Source organism: Tursiops truncatus, chromosome 4 (genome assembly GCF_011762595.2).
Source record: "Tursiops truncatus isolate mTurTru1 chromosome 4, mTurTru1.mat.Y, whole genome shotgun sequence".
NCBI lineage: Eukaryota > Metazoa > Chordata > Mammalia > Artiodactyla > Delphinidae > Tursiops > Tursiops truncatus.
Window position 1 is genome coordinate 78,860,327 of NC_047037.1, and position 17,213 is coordinate 78,877,539.

The 17,213-nt window shown below is 43.0% G+C and overlaps 1 protein-coding gene across 1 annotated transcript in view; it reads right to left on the reverse strand.

Moving 5' to 3' along the window:
* Positions 1-17,213, reverse strand: part of ARHGAP31 (Rho GTPase activating protein 31) — a 112,756-nt gene that overhangs the window by 46,172 nt on the left and 49,371 nt on the right. Inside the window, exons 2-3 of the mRNA XM_033855813.2 lie at positions 4,069-4,171; positions 1,334-1,478 (exon numbers count right to left, since the gene is read on the reverse strand). Of these exons, the coding sequence (XP_033711704.1) occupies positions 1,334-1,478; positions 4,069-4,171 (248 nt within the window). The remainder of the gene's footprint in view (positions 1-1,333; positions 1,479-4,068; positions 4,172-17,213) is intronic.

Below are 17,213 nucleotides of genomic sequence, written 5' to 3' on the forward strand. Positions count from 1 at the left end.
GTTATCATAGTGAGTGTTTCCCTGTATCACTGAAAACGCCTAAATCTATTTTAATGGTCCACACCCAATTTTTAAAAAGCATTCATTTATCCCTATATAATTTCAAACTGAAGAACATTTATATGCTCAAAATAAGTTCATTACAAGAGCCATAAGAAAGATTCCTTCCCAGGGTTAGAGCCTAGATCTGGTCCTTACCAATAATTGCAACTCCTTCATAACCTTAATTTCAAACATCCCCTCTGACCACCCTACTCCAACAGTCTGCTGACCTTACTGGGATGAATGACCTATTGATCTACTTTTTCATTGTTACCTGCCTTAGGCCCTCATTTCCCTTCTTATCCAGACAAATTTCTATGGTCAATTATTTCAATCACTCCCTTGCACACACTCTCATAACCCTCCTCCTCTTTTTCTAGCTGAGCCTCAACCTTGGTTAAACCCAACTCTTCACCTACTCTGCACCTCCCCACCTGCAGCCAAATGTCCAAGCCCTATTTTTAATGCTGTCTTTAAAGACATGCTCTAAGGGTGGGAGGGAGGGAGACGCAAGAGGGAAGAGATACGGGGACATATGTATATGTATAACTGATTCATTTTGTTATAAAGCAAAAACTAACACACCATTGTAAAGCAATAATACTCCAATAAAGATTTTTTTTTTTTTTAAAAAGACATGCTCTAAGCATTTATTCTCCTCTCTCATTTTCCTTTGGGGACCCTATTTGGTGACCATACAGCTGCTATATAGGTGTTCTGCTCTTGCCCATCCATCCTCCACCAATCCAACTCACTGGCCTAACCTGCACTCCCTCTCGGCTGCTTTTCCCAGAATCTTTTCTCTTCCCAGCTTTCTGACCTCTCTGTTGACTTCTGTTTGTTCTCTCTCCCTTCTCTACCCCCCTACCTCTTTGTGCAACCCCCAAAAGAAACGCGGAAGGAATAGCCCGAAATGAATTAGCCACGGGGGGTAGCATCTGGAGCCTCAGGTTCCTGTCCTGCTAGGGGGCAGAGTGACCTTGGGCCAGTCACTTCATTCTCTGGTTCTTAGTTTCCTCCCTATATAATGACACGCATTTGGTTACATAAATGTGGAGATGATTTAACCCAGTTCTTACACACAAACAAACATGATTCTGAAAATTGAAGAAAGGAAAAATCTAGCAAACAGTCCCACTACCTTGCTTTCCTCACTGTACCATCCTACTTCCATCACCAAGATAATGGCAACCATCTGGTGAGTATTATTATTGTAATTTTAGTGCTGAAACTTTCCTTGGCCCATCCATGCATCCCACCCAGTAACCATAACGGAAATCCAAACACTCACCGTGAATTTCTCATAGAGCTCATAAGTCAGGAGGGGGTTGGGCAGCTCCCTAAAGTAGAGCTTGCAGAGGGAGCCCACACAGTGGATGTCCTGGAGGTACACTTCCCTTGTCAGATCTGGACATTGATCTGAGCCAAACTCTTGCCTGAAACAACACAGACAGAGACATAACAATCCCAGGAACATGTGTTCTATGTCAGCAGCTACTTGGCTGCTTAGGGGGTAAAAAGACCCTAAACTGCTGATCTGACCATATTTTTGACCTTGACTCAAAAAGACCTTCTATTTCAGGCACAAGGAAGCTACAGGAAAGATTTCCACTTCAGGTCTGGATCTTCCCTGCAGAAGCTGCTGTAATTAGAAAGACATAATCCCATTTACAAAAGGATTTCTCATGGCATTATGTCTGTAGTCTCCATTATGAACAGTGGGGAAATACGAAAACAATTTTCCAAAAACCCTGTTGAGAGTTCAGTTTTTCCAAAATATTGTTTTAAATGAACTTCTCTTTCTTGGAGGAGAGACCAAAACCAGGGTGAGTCAGATTGTTATCATTCACGTCCACATATTCATGTCAGCAAACTTGTTTTATCTGGAGACTCAAACTCAAGGTTTGGGAACTTCAATCAACTCTCCCTTTGATGCTGAATGGAAACTTCTAGGCTGCTTGATAGTGACTCCCACAGGACAAATGAGCTTACAAATATCTTCTTAAACAACCTAGAGTGGGGTGCTTGGGAGCGTCGTCAGATTCCAGGCCTCATTTCTAATTAAAAAAACACTAACAAGGTTACATGAATATACTGCCTCAAATAATATATACTTAAAAGTTAAAAATCTATTTAGGGCTTCCCTGGTGGCTCGGTGGTTGGGAGTCCGCCTGCCAATACAGGGTACGCGGGTTTGAGCCCTGGTCCGGAAAGATCCCACGTGCCGCGGAGCAACTAGGCCCATGCGCCACAGCTGCTGAGCCTGCGCTCTGGAGCCCACGAGCCACACCCACTGGGGCCGCCCTAGAGCCTGAGCCTCGCAGCAAGAGAAGCCCGGGCACCGCAACGGGGAGTGGCCCCCGCTCGCCGCAGCTAGAGAAAGCCTCGTGCAGCAACGAAGACCCCAATGCAGCCAAAAATAAATAATAAATAAATAAATAAATTTATTTTAAATATATATATATATATTTAAAAGATGATAAAGCTGAGCTTTAATGCAGAAGAGAAGTTAGCTTTCTTGAGAGTATTCATTTGGTCAAACATGTAGTGACAAAGTCAACCAGACTCTCAGAACCAGCATCTTGAAACAGCGTGCTGCCCATTCTCCTGTAGTCGGGTTCTGCCCCTTTAATAAAGGGAAGGGAAATCCCCGATGCTGTCAGAACCTGACAGGAACTGAGTGAGGCCTTGAAAAGCAAACCATTAAATGGCGTCAAATTCATAGGCATGTGTTTTTCTTACGAGGGCAGAACACAAACAATCTAGAGCTTATTTAGTTAGCCAGAAATTTCCCTTGTCAAGGCTAAGGTCAGTCCTTAAGTGAAAAAGAACTGGCCATTGTCCAAATGTCCTTCCACGATACCAGCTACTGTTAGTATGTTTCAGAGCTAAGAGTAAACTGTTAAAAATACTTGCTGTTGAAACTCTGAAAAATGTCACGTGAATAAATTAGTGAAATGATGTAAGCACATAGATCTGTTAAAAAACTTTGGCTGCAATAAACCAGTTATTTTTTAACAGCTATCACTTCTCTGGGAGTAAAAAGAATGTTTTATTCCTTTGGTATAGTTTCATGACAATTGAGATTTGAGGACGAGGGGCAGAAAACTAAATAGGAGGAAGAAGATAAAAAAATGAATTACCTGCACATGTAAATTTCACATATTAATCTTGTAACAAGAATGTTTTATTTGAAAAGTCTACATTTGTAACTAAAGAATATATAATAAATACATTAAAATATGTTCTTTTTGTATTAAAGAACAATATTCAAAATACATAAACCTATTCTTTTAGTCATGGAACAGTACATATATTATATATAATGTATATATTCTATATATACACTATATACACTCCCTTTATTTTACACTATATACACTCCCTTTATTTTACAGATATAATACATATAAAGAAGATTACTGTCCTCTTAATTCATTGTGATAGAAATTTCTTCCAAAAAATTCTAGGATGCATTTTAGAATTGTTTAGGATAAATCCACAGAATTGGAAATAGTTCCTCTATCAATAATTTTAAAAATACAGGCATCAATTAGAGAAATGCACAATCATGCAGACTTCTGATTTCTCGACCAGATGAAATATCAAATGTTGAGTGTGTGCCAACAGAAAAACTCACGATGACCTGCAAGTTCTGAACACCATGTAATGGGGATCTGAGCTGTGGGTAGGCAAGTGAGTAATAATAAATCATTTTTTCCCAACTTCCAATTTAAATCATTTGAGTTCAATTGAATCTACCTAAGAGGGATAAATCTGGTGCAAGACATAGGAACAGATGAAAAGCCCTCAGGAGTTTTTGTTGGAAAGAATTACATCAGATTGGTGAGCTTCCTGATTAGATTAAGAAGAGTTAGGCATCTGAAAACATCAGCACTTGATCTTCTGCCCTGACATCCTTCCCTCAATCCCTTCAGTTTTTAATACCCCCAACACCTGCAGATAGAGGTATGGACAGAGGAAGGATCATGGGAGAATCCTTTGGGGGGCTAGTCTTTGGCTTACCTTAGCCGTTGTATGTTTGAGGTGACTCCTGAAAGCCGATAAATTCCATCCACGATGCCGTGAGTCTCTATAAATTCTGCACAGCTCTTCAATACATATGGAACTATGCAAAGGAAAAGAAAAAATAAAGTATTAGGTATAAGTCTGACTGTCTTTTAAGGATAGCCTTTTAAAAATCGAGGTAACTTCAAAGAGAAGTAAGTATGGAATGCATATGAGCTACAAGTGGAAACAATTACTTGTAAATGGTAGATGATGTTCTTTGATATTTAAAAAAAATAGGGTTTTGTTAAAGTTTAGAAAACCCATGTGTTTTAAAAGTTAGGTCTTTTTTTTTTTTAAGAATTTGTAAAATATGCTAACACTTAGATTTTTGAAACCAGCAGTGACCTTAGAAATCCCCCAACACAATCTCCTCATGTCACTGGTTCTCCCAGTGTGGTCCCCTGACCAGTAGCACCAGCATCTCCTGGGAACCTGTTGGGAATGCAAATTCCCAGGCCCCACTCACACCCACTGAATCAGAAATTCTGGAGGTGGCGCCCAGCAATCTGTGTTTTAAAAAGCCTTCTAGGTGACTGTTGTGTGATAAAATTAGAGAACTCTTGCCTAGTCTACACACGAAGAAAACAAAGGGCAGGTAAATTTATTTACCTCACTCAAGAGTACTTGTCGCTTATGAAAAGTGATTTAACACATGGAAAAATGCTTATGATGTAGGTAGGTAAAACAAGAACAAGGCACAAAATCAAATATACCCTGTGAATTCAGCTATGTTTAAAAAACTGCAAAGGGAAAAAAGACTGGAAGAATATCTGCCAAAATGTTAAAGGTGATTTAAAGGTGTTAAGTGTTTTTTTTTTTAAGGTGAGAACCTCCCCCCACCCCCGCCGGCACCACCACCAAATGGGTCAAACCAGTCATTGATAGAATGGACCTCATATAAGGGACCAACACGGCCCCTCAAATTCCTGCCACTCTAGAAGTCCAGTGCCTGGGTAGAAGGGTCTGGCTATGCTATTCTCTCCTCAGGGCTGAACCTGATCAGCCCAGCCAGCTCCGTGACCCGGAATGGCAGCCACAGGCCTTCTGGATGGCATGGAGAGAGTGGCAAGTCACTTGCCACTTTGGTCCTTGGGCAGATCCATCGGAGGTCCCTCTGTGAGAGTGTTGTAGATGGTCTGGAACTACCAAAGCCTTGGGTGCTGATGTCCTCAGGCACAGAGGTGGTATGGGAACTCCATGAACCAGGGCTTGGGTTAGCACTGTGCTCACTCCCCCAAGACATCCTCAGTCTATTAATGCCTTGGATTAGACTAAAGCCAATCCATTAATGCTTAATGCACATGATCATACCCACACACAATACGAAGCTGGACTGGACCTTTTACATGGGTAGATACTAGGTGTTCAGGCTCAACATTCTTCCTGGATTCTCTATTACAATACTTTCTAAACAACTCCCCCATCATTTCCTTCAACCACTAACTATCATTTTAGGTGCTGAGTAAAATTCATCATACTTAAAGTATTCCACCCACCTCTCAAAGGCTGTGCATGCCCAGAGCCTTTCTTCTCCAGGACACATCCATGTTTTGCCCCTTTCATTCATGACCAACTGGTGAGAAGCTTCTTAGTTACCCAAGGTGGAAAGAGGGCAGGAAGTGAACTTGGGATTGGAAATATTGAGGTCAGAGACCACAGAGGTGGAACTATTCCCTGTGAGTGAATACAGGGTAGGAGTGGGTGTGGTGGAGAAGGGGCTGTGAGTGTGGGCAGGGGTCCAGAGCCCCTGCCTGGCTTCAGTTAGAAAAGCTATACTTCGATCTATTTTATGAAATAGGGTTCTTGGTGAGAACCCTATTTATGCCTCATGCCTCTAAATAAATTTTATAAATAAATAAATAAGTAAACAGAGTTCCCATGCTTAAAAAAGTTGTATTGTTTAAAAAAAAAAATCCCTATTGTGCACAGTAGGTCGACTCTTTCCCACCCACAACAAGGTGTTGCTCTGTAACCTGCCACGCAAGGTCATGGTCAAGAGCACAGGTTTGAATGCCAAACTGCCTTTGTAACCTTGGACAAAATACGCAATAATTCCATTTCTTAGTTTCCACATCTGTAAAATGAGGATAACAGTGATATTAACCTCATAGCTAGGATTGAAGTAATACTTGTAAATACTTAGCACAGACCCTGGCATATAAGCAGCATTCTACAATGACAGTTATTCCTATTTGACGCTTCTATACGTTGTAAATTTATCATTTGTGAGATTCAGTCTTGGTGAAAACAGTTTGCTGCCTCCCATCTGATGGGCAGTTGGGGTAGAGCTGACCAACCTCTTACAAGTCAACACTCACCTCCCTATTCAGAATGGCTTTTGTGTCTCTCTCTGGTTGAGGTCACTTTTCTATGCATTGAGGGGTATCTTCATAATACAAAGGCAGCAGTCCTGGAACTGTGCTTGACCTTGATGTGTTTCACAATGTGAGTCTGTACCAAGGTATATGGCTGTTGCACGGCACAGGTGGATTGAGAGCTCGGAGCATTCCCAAGCAGGACTCAAAGACAAAAGCCTCAGCCTCAAAGGGCTTCTATAAGGAACACTCCACAGATGGGCAGTGCAGGGTCACCACTCTGTCCTATTCCATTCTCAAAGACCCACCTCCCAGTAGCATGGCTCTCAGTTGTATAACCTCAGGCTCCGTTTGTTTTAAAGGCGAGGAAAACACATTCCCGGATGGAGCCTCTGCCATAAATTTGGTACAGAGGCCCCAGAACCTCTAGTCCACAGCTCTGTTTAAACAGGAGGCAATATTAAAACAACCCAAGGGAAAAGGCCATGGTCCTGGTCCCTGAGGCGTGTTAGCTTTCTTGGATTCTCATCTTGGGCCGAGTTGGAAGACATAGGAATTCTCCATCATACTCAGTAAATGGGAAAGGATCCACTTGATCTCTGTAATCATCCAGCTCTAGAGTCAGAGCAGTGGTTCTCAGACTGTGGTCCCTAGATAAGTCCAGCAGCAGCAGTTGCTTCCCAGGTGATTCTGATGCATGCTGAAGTTGATCTAGACCAGAGCTTCTCATATTTTAATGTGGATACAAACCCCCGGGATCTTGTTAACATGCAGATTCCAATGGGAGGGTGGAGGGAGGGAGTCAAGAATTTGCATTTCTAGCAAATTACCAGGTGATTCAGATACAGCCAATCTGCAGCCCATACTTCGGGGAGCAAGGAGCAAGGCTCTAAAGGTGATACTGGTCGGTGGTGTTGCAGGGGCTGCCAAGAGTATCGTCTCAAAGTCTCAGAATTCTTTAGGCTGTTGTTCCTGGGGCCCAACCAAACTGGGGACACCCTAGGATTCTGGACAGGATAGAAGCTTGATACAAAATGGCTGAGTAGGTATAGATGGAAAGAAAGCCTCCATTGTCTGTTTAGGTTGCTATAGAAGGTTGGAGCCACAGAACTAGTTCTGTGGGATTTATCATGGACCCAAAGAACATTAAGTCTCCTCCTACAGAGGTACACACAGTTGCGGATTATGATATAACATTATGACTTCTTTGAATTATCGCACTGATGGTTCTCTAAGTCCCTTTTTTGTTTGGTTTGGTTTCGTTTTTCCTGGAGCAGCGATCTTTAACGTTAAATTTTAATCGGAGCACAAAATAAATCCTGAGGTGGTTTCTGACGGAAAAGAAGGCTTTGCCTTTGATTTGTGCTTTACAATTTACAAAACATTTTAAAGTCATTTGTTTCATCTGGTCCAACTTGCTACAACTAAAAGTTATTTTATACTCAAAAATAACGTGTGGGTACTTCTTTCCTCAATTCCAAACTTCTTCAAGGGTTTAGGGCAGAAAAGGCCAGCAATTAAATCATTTCTCTGAATCCCCCCAGAGGTAATGCCTGCTAAGCTGCCCCACTTCCCTGTATGGCCGGAATCTGATCAGATCTGGAGATGCAGATTGGAACAAACACAGTTTTATTTGATCAGTTATGTGATCATGGCAGCCTCATTCTTTCACAGTGCAAATTGCATTTGTGTTTTAGGGAAATATGGCTCTCCTCCCGCCCCATTCTGGATTTTTGTTAAGGTCCTGTACTGGTCATATTTCATTCCCTCTCCGGGTCCTGCATCCCTAACCATCAGAGTAAAGTTTAGTGGTACATATATACAATGGACTACTACTCAGCAATAACAAGGGATGATATACCATACGGGCGATAGAAGCCATTCTATAGAAGAGTACATGCTATATGATTCCATCCACATAGAACTCAAGAAAATGCAAACTAATTTATAGTGGGAGAAAGCAGGGAAGAGGCAGGAGGCAGGAGCTGCAGAGGGGCCGAGGAAACTTTTGGGCATAATGGATATATTCATCACCTTGACTGAGGTGATAGAAAGGACCAAGGATCACTGGTGGATGAAGAATTGATACTTGCAGGGGGAGAGTCAGAGAGAGACAAGCCGCTGAACACGGAAGAAATCTTTAAGAATCTCCTGCTGTGCACGGGGGAGAGAGTGAGGGCTTCAGGCAGCTCTACTGTGCTGTGAATAAGCCTGCTCTACTACGGCATTTTTTAAGAGATGAAGTAAAGATTTCAATCACTTTTCTATTATTTCTGGTTGTCAGCAGAGAGCTTCCCAGCTTTCCATTCCGCAGGAATCTAAGAGTCGTCGCAGTGGCTCCTGTACCTTCTCCCTCTGCCAGCTCCTGCTCTGTATTTCTGTCCCCTCCTTCCTCGATCCTGCGCCTCCATCTCTCCTGAGCCTCCATATCTCCTGCGCCTCCATGTCTCCTGCGCCTCCATGTCTCCTGAGCCTCCATGTCTCCTGCGCCACCATCTCTCCTGCGTCTCCATGTCTCCTGAGCCTCCATGTCTCCTGTGGCACGCTCCTCCCAGCCTCTGTGGGCCTTGGCTTGCCTGAGGGGTCGCTGTCCTCCTGGAACTCTCCCTCTTTGATTCTTCTTTCTCCTCCCTGTTTTAACCTCGTCTCTCTTCTTCCTGACCTAATGTAGAATTATAGAAAAGTCTGAAAATTCGTGGTGTTTATTTATTTATTTATTTATTTATTTATTTATTTTGTGGTATGCGGGCCTCTCACTGTTGTGGCCTCTCTCGTTGCGGAGCACAGGCTCCGGACGCGCAGGCTCATCGGCCATGGCTCACGGGCCCAGCCGCTCCACGGCATGTGGGATCTTCCCAGACCGGGGCACGAACCCGCGTCCCCTGCATCGGCAGGCGGACTCCCAACCACTGCGTCACCAGGGAAGCCCTCGTGGTGTTTATTTTTTAAAGTATAATGTTCTTTACAAAAAAGCAAATTAACTGCTTTCCAATTTTCCAAGGAAAATTGTTTTTTTAATATGTCAGGATTTAGCCTGTCCTCCTTGGAGTAAAGTTTCTTTTTCTGTTTCTCTAAACTTAAAAAAAATTGAGATATAAATCAAATGTCATAAAATTCACCCTTTTAGAGCACATAATTAAGTGGTTTACACTATATTGACAGTTAAGCAACAATCACATTTCAGAACCTTTTCATTATTCCAATTCTAGAACATTTCTGTATCTATAAGGTAATTCATTGCAGCAATTTTTGTAATAGCATGAGATTGTTCATCAATAGGAAGCTATTTATATAAATAATAGAATATCCATATAATGGAATACTATATAGTCATCAAAAAGAATGAGGAAACTTTCATGTACTGATATACAGCAGTCTCCAAGATATATTGTTAAGCAGAAAGAATGAGGCACAGACCGGTGTAATGGTATACAAGCATTTGTTTTTTTGAAAAGAGAGAATAACAGAACAGCTCTACAATTCCTTTGTATATGCATTAAATATCTATGGAAGGATGCATAATAAAGTGATAACTTCAGTTGCCTATGGGAAAAAAAACTGGGAAGCTGAGGCCAGGGCTATGAGTAAGAGGGAAACTCCTCATTGTATACTCTTTCATACTTTTGAGTTTTGAACTATAAGAATATATTACCTTTCCCCAAAACTTTTCATTAAAAAATCCAATTCAGCAAATACTTATTGCAAACCTGCTCTCCTCCAGCACTAAGTGCTAGGTGTTGCCTGAACCTATGTCATCTCCATCACTAAGTTGTGAGCTCTTTAGGGACAATGAGGATAGTTCTGTCTCATTCATCTAGAATAGTCTTGAAAACACAAGCACTTGAAATGTTTTGCTAAACAAGGGATTGGTCATTACTCTCCAGATGGGTTTTCAGTCCTCCATTGATATCTGGGTCCTTCAAAGAAGAAAACACTTTTTAATGTGCCAGGCACTACATGAGGTGCTTTTTTTTCTCTCTCTCTCTCTCTTTTAACAGCATTCTCCATTCTATAATCATAGCCAATCCACAAAAGACATAAAATTCTCCATTTTGAAAATGTGAAAGCTGATTCTCAGAGAGGTTAGGTAAGTTGCCCAACATCACAATTCCTAAGTGTCAGAGTTGGGATCCAAACCTAGGTTTGTCTGACTCCAAAGCTCATGCTTTTTTCATGGTACCACACTGACGAGGAAGTTTAGAAAAAGCCCCAAGCTACACCTACCTGACTCAAACCCTCCCCATCAAGAGAGCAGATCCCATGAGTTAGTGGCCAGGTATGGAAGCACCATTTAAGGAGAGCTGTTTGGTTCCTTGCCCTTGGCTATCCATATGCCTGAAACTCTACCACTGCAGACCCTACCTTACTGTGGTGATGGCTATTAGGTGTTCAACACCTAGTGGTTAACATCTATTTTTAAGTTCCTTTTGAAAAAGTTAAAGAAGCAATATATACTGATAAAAAAATGAAAAACACTTCCTGACTTCAAGCCATACTATAAAGCTATAGTAAACAAAACGTTATGGTACTAGCATAAAAACAGAAAAGAAGATCAGGGGAAAAAACCAAGATCCCAGATATAAACCCAAGAATCTATGGTCAATTGTATTTCACAAGGAAGCCAAGAATACTCAATGGAGAAAAGACAGTCTGGGAAAATTTGTGCTGGGAAAACTGGATATTCACATGTAAAAGAATGAAACTAGACCTGTATCTTATACCACTCACAAACATTAACTTGAAATGGATTAAAGACTTATATGTAAGACATGAAACCACGAAATTCCTAGAAGAAGACATGGGAAAAAAGCTCCTTGACATGTGTCTTGGCAATGATTTTTTTGGCTATAACACATAAAGCACAAGGAACAAAATCAAAAATAAACGGGCAGGACTACATCAAACTAAAAAGCTTCTGCACAGCCAAAGAAACAATCAGCAACATGAAAAGACAACCTATGGAATAGGAAAAATATTTGTAAATCATGTATCTGATAAGGGGTTAATATACAAAAGATATAAAGAAGTCAAACAACTCGATAGCGAAAAACCAAATAATCCAAATAAAAAATGGGCAAAAGACAGACACTTCTCCAAAGAAGATATACAAAAGGCCAACAGATACATTGAAAAGATGCTCAACATCACTAGTCATTAGGAAAAAGCAAATCAAACCCACAATGAGATATCACCTCAAGTTAGAATGACCATCATCAAAAAGACAAGAGAGAGGGCTTCCCTGGTGGCGCAGTGGTTGAGAATCTGCCTGCCAATGCAGGGGACACGGGTTCGAGCCCTGGTGTGGGAAGATCCCACATGCCGCGGAGAAACTGGGCCCGTGAGCCACAACTACTGAGCCTGCACGTCTGCAGCCTGTGCTCCGCAACAAGAGAAGCCGCGATAGTGAAGAGGCCGCACGCACTGCAATGAAGAGTGGCCCCCGCTTGCCACAACTAGAGAAAACCCTCGCACAGAAACGAAGACCCAACACAGCCAAAAATAAATAAATAAATAAATAAATTTTAAAAAAGACGAGAGAAATGCTGGCAAGGATATGGAGAAAAGGGAACCCTTGTTCACCGTTAGTGAGATTATAACCTGGTACAGCCACTATGGAAAACAGTATGGATCCTCAAAAAAATTAAAAAGTAAAACTGCTATATGATCCAGCAATCACACTTCTGGGAACATATCCAAAGGAAACAAAACCACTAACTTGAAAAGATATCTGCACATCGCAGTTCATAGCAGAATGATTTACAATAGTCAAGACATGGAAACATGTGTCCATCAAAAGATGAGTGGATAAAGAAGCTGTGGCAGGGACTTTACTGGTGGCGCAGTGGTTGGGAGTCCGCCTGCCAATGCAGGGGACACGGGCTCGATCCCTGCTCTGGGAAGATCCCACATGCCTTGGAGGGACTATAAGCCCGTGCACCACAACTGCTGAGCCTGCGCTCTAGAGCCCGCGAGCCACAACTACTGAGCCTGTGTGCCTGGAGCCCGTGCTCTGCAACAAAAGAAGCCACCGCAGTGAGAAGCCCGTGCACCGCAGTGAAGAGTAGCCCCTGCTCACCACAGCTAGAGAAAGCCCGCACACAGCAACAAAGACTCAGTGCAGCCAAATAAATAAATCTTAAAAAAGAAAGAAGTTGTGGCATATATATACAACAGAATAATATTCAGCATAAAAATAAGGAAATCCTGCCATTTGTGACAACACGGATGGACCTTAAGGGTATTATGCTAAGTGAAGTAAGTCGGAGAAAGACAAATACTGTATGATCTCACTTATATCTGGAATCTAAAAAAACATGAAGCTCATAGAAAAAGAGATCAGATTTGTGGTTACCAGAGGAGGGGGTGGGGGAAGCGGGGAGCAGGAATTGGATGAAGGTTGTCAAAAGGTACCAACTTCCAGTTACAAGATAAATGATTACTAGAGCTGCAACGTACAGCGTGATGATGATAGTTAGCATTGCCGTACATTATACACGAAAATTGTTAAGAGAGTAAATCCTAAGTGCTCTCATCACAAGGAAACATTTTTTCTTTCTTTTCTTTCTCTTTTTATTGTATGTATATGAGATGATGGGTGCTAACTAAACTTACTGCGGTAATCATTTCACAATATATTTATGTAAGTCAAACCATTATGCTGTACACCTTAAACTTATACACTGGAGCATATCAATTATATTGCAATAACACTGGGGAAGAGAAGAATAAAAATGAAAAAGATACACAAATTTAAAGAGCAAAGAGTGACTGTCCCGTTTACACAACCCTTCACAATCTCTCAAATGATAAAACACACACACACTGAAAGGCTAATAGTATGTTTTTGCTTTTCTATATTCTTCATTTTGCTTTTCTGAATTTTCTATAATGAGGGTGAGGTACAAATAATTTTTTTAAAGAAAAAAATTGGTTTTTAAAAAAACAAGTTTCCGGCTTCCCTGGTGGTGTAGTGGTTGAGAGTCCACCTGCCGATGCAGGGGACAGGGGTTCGTGCCCCAGTCCGGAGGATCCCACATGCTGCGGAGCGGCTGGGCCCGTGAGCCATGGCCGCTGAGCCCGCGTCCGGAGCCTGTGCTCCGCAACGGGAGAGGCCACAACAGTGAAAGGCCCGCGCACCGCAAAAACAAAAAAAAAACAAGTTTCGTTAAAGAAGCCCAAGGGCTTTCTAAAGTTAGTGAGGCAATTTCCATGTTTGTTGAAGTCCTTTCCAATCACCCTGTGAGGTAATTACTCCTTGTTAAATAGAAGTATTTGCCTAACCAGCTCTGCTCCACTGCTGGGTGAGGCTCCTGATGGAAGACTATATCCTGGAGTCCCCTCCCCTCCTCACTTCCAGGGTTTCAGATGCCAAATCAAGTCAGCTCTTTCCCACAGAAGTGTCCAGGTCCCCCCTCTGCTCCACACCCTGACTCATCCCAGCTGAGCTCTCAGGTCTCTGTCATCCGTACACCCACTCCTCCCAATGACAACGATTCTCCTACCAAAGCAGATGTACTGCAGGGCTATCCGGCCCAAGGGACAAAAAGGTGAATAAGATCTTTGCCCTCAAGAAGCCAAGAGGGAACGGACAATTACTGTGTACCTACTAGGTGCCGACCCCTGAGCACTATACTTTCATGCATTATTTGTACCCAGCGCAGTCCTCACAACCACTTTCTGAGGAAGGTATCTTTGCTTTGTAAATGAGGAAACTGAAGCTCACAGATATTTAGTAACTTGGCCGGTATGAAACGATCAAGCAAAATATGTTAAGGGCCCTTGAGAGGCACAAAAACGTGACAGAAGTTCTTCTAAAAGATTACACAATGGTGGGGGAAGTCAGGCAGGGCTTTTAGGTGTTGAACAAGAACAGGAAATTGTGTACATTATAGAGAGCTGACAGTATGAGAGGGACCTTGTTAGAGAGGGCTGAGGCAAGACCCTCACCCCGGGGCCGCACGATGCTGTGAGATTGATCAGTGGATAAAGGAGGACGTACAAGGCTATGCAATAAGAACTCAGACACTGGTTCCTAGGGGGTGATTTGAGATGCTGTGATGTGATAAGATACAATGTGATGCAATTATATACTGTGATACAGGCAGAAAGCTTAAATAAGCCTCCGGCATATAATAAGCACTTTGTAAACATCACCCACTTTCTGATGCAGCTAGAGCAGGGAATGGTATAAACAAGACAGGAAAACAAGAAATAATGTGGTGAATTCCAGGAATGCTGACTAGACCAGTCTGGTGGAAGAGAAGGTAAATTCAGGTAAATTGGAGGAGTTTTGACAGGCTAGGAAGACTGCATTCTATCTTGAGCTCCACTGCCAAACAAATCTTTCTAAAACACTATGGAAAAGCTCCCCTATTCCAAAACATTCACTGGCTTCCCATTGCCCTTAGAATAATGTCCAAACCATGCAGCTGCCTCAGTAGGGGTAACCCTAGAATTCTTCCCTTCAAGGGAACAGGCTTTTGAGAAAGGTGGGTGGAGGAGGGGATAATATGAAGGAAAAGACTTGCCACAAACATATCGATCCAACAAAGGAAAATAAGGCATCCCTTTAGGGTCAGTGCAGAGGACCTCGTATGCATTGCCGAGGATGAAAGGGGAGGTGAGAAGTCTCACTCTTTTCTAGTTGCTTCTGAAAATTTCTTTAAGAAAGGTACGTGCCTGGGCTTCCCTGGTGGCGCAGTGGTTGAGGGTCCGCCTGCCGATGCAGGGAACATGGGTTTGTGCCCCGGTCCGGGAAGATCCCACATGCCGCGGAGCAGCTGGGCCCGTGAGCCATGGCCGCTGAGCCTGCGCGTCCGGAGCCTCTGCTCCGCAACGCAAGAGGCCACAACAGTGAGAGGCCCGCGTACCGCAAAAAAATTAAAAGGCTGGTTGAGGGCAGTGAAATATCTGGGACCACACATCATCAGTTAATGAACAAGTGGAAACAGCCTAGGAGGGACTGTGAAAGGGGCCTCCGGGGTGTTTTTAGGTTTGGGGGAGGGGAGGGTTGTGACCATGAGGGAGGGCAAAGCTGACTAGGGAAACCGGGTGGGGTGTGACAAGGCTACACAGAAAACAAACCTGGAGAAACCCTCACACGGCCTTGGGCTTAGAGCTGGCCCTGTTCACCTGGTACACGGGAATGGTGCAGAAAACGTCCCTCTGCTGAGAATGTCCCTTTTGTCCCTTGCTGAACATGGAGGCTGCCAGGCTTTGTATAATTTATGAAAACTTTTCTGGCTCGTGCTTCCTACTGTCTGACTTGGCTCTCAGGGGAGTTATCGGGCAGACATCACTCACTCCGTAAGGCTGCTTGCGGATGCCAGAAAGCTCTTTCAGGCATGCCCCAGCACACTCGCAGGCCCAGCTGTGAGCATCAATTCCCTTATCATTGCCAACAAGTCGTTTAACTCCTCAGTCGAACTGCGTCAAGACCACAGTCAGCTTGGATCACCCAATCAAGATCTTATTTCCTGGACTAACAGACCCTCTCTTTCTTGCCACCTGCTCCTTGAGACGCCACGGCTGGAGGCTCTTCTGCAGTGATGGATAAAGAGGATGGCCACGTCTGCCTCCAGAGAGAGTCCCAGAAGGAGAAGGGATGGAGCTGAGCAGGCTAATGAGACAAAACAGGGAAAATAAACCAGCTTCTTGAACTGTATGGGTCACTAACACCAATCATCTGAAGAATGAGGACAGTGTAAGTTTTTCTCTCGTCTGAGTGTGTCCAGGCCATTTTTTTTCTTTCTTTGCATGCCTTAGTAGGTGGTCATGGGATGCACTTACCAAATGCTATGTGGGTGGGGTCCCATGCTTAACGATAATTATTTCATTTAAGTCTCACAACTCTGAGGTGTACACATTACTATTCCTATTTTATAGATGGAAAACTAAGGTTTGGTGTGGTCGGATGGCTTGCCCAAGGTCAAACAGCTAGTGGCAAAGCTGGGGTGCAATTATGAGTCTGTCTGAATTCCAAGTTCATGCACTTTCCAGTACATTGTATAAACCTAACCTCCACACCAGGAAAACCCAGGCACAGACCAGGCATGGGGAAGACCAGAAAGCCACAGAAAGCTGAGCTGATTTCATTTCTAAGAGCAACTTGATGACAGAGAATGAGTTAACAAGAAGGAGTTAAGAAACCTGGGTTCTAGTCCTGACCTCCAGGTATTAGATTTCAGACCTTTGAGGAGAGTAACTGTGTTCCTCTTTGAGTTGCCCCCAGGTGACTCACAGGTACTTGGTGCTGGGTACCTGTCAGTTAAAGCAACATGAACCAGCTGTATATCCTTGACCAAAAAAATACCTACTCCCAGCCTCAGATTTTCATCTGCACTAGGTTCAAGTTCTGGATCTAGACGATTGCTAATGTTCCTTCCAGGTCTAACATCCCATGACCTGAGAACTTCCTGGATGAAGCTGGGGAGAAGCTGGGCTAGAAATTAAGAAGGCAGATCTGACTTCTACCTGCAATGTTCAGGTCCTCACTCCTACTGGTTCTGGTTTTTATCTAGGTCTTCTAGGGTAAAACACTAGCATTCTATTTTGTTAGTTTTGTTTTTGTATTGTTAATTGACTCCCCAACTTATCCCACCCATAAGAACAGAAATTTGTGTTAAATAAATATAAACTTCAATCTCAGGAGGTTTACATATGTCTCCTTTGGTATGGCTGGACTCCTATTAACCCCAGTGCTATTTTAATTTTTTTTTTTTTTTGGCGGTACGCGGACCTCTCACTGTTGTGGCCTCTCCCGTTGCGGAGCACAGGCTCTGGACG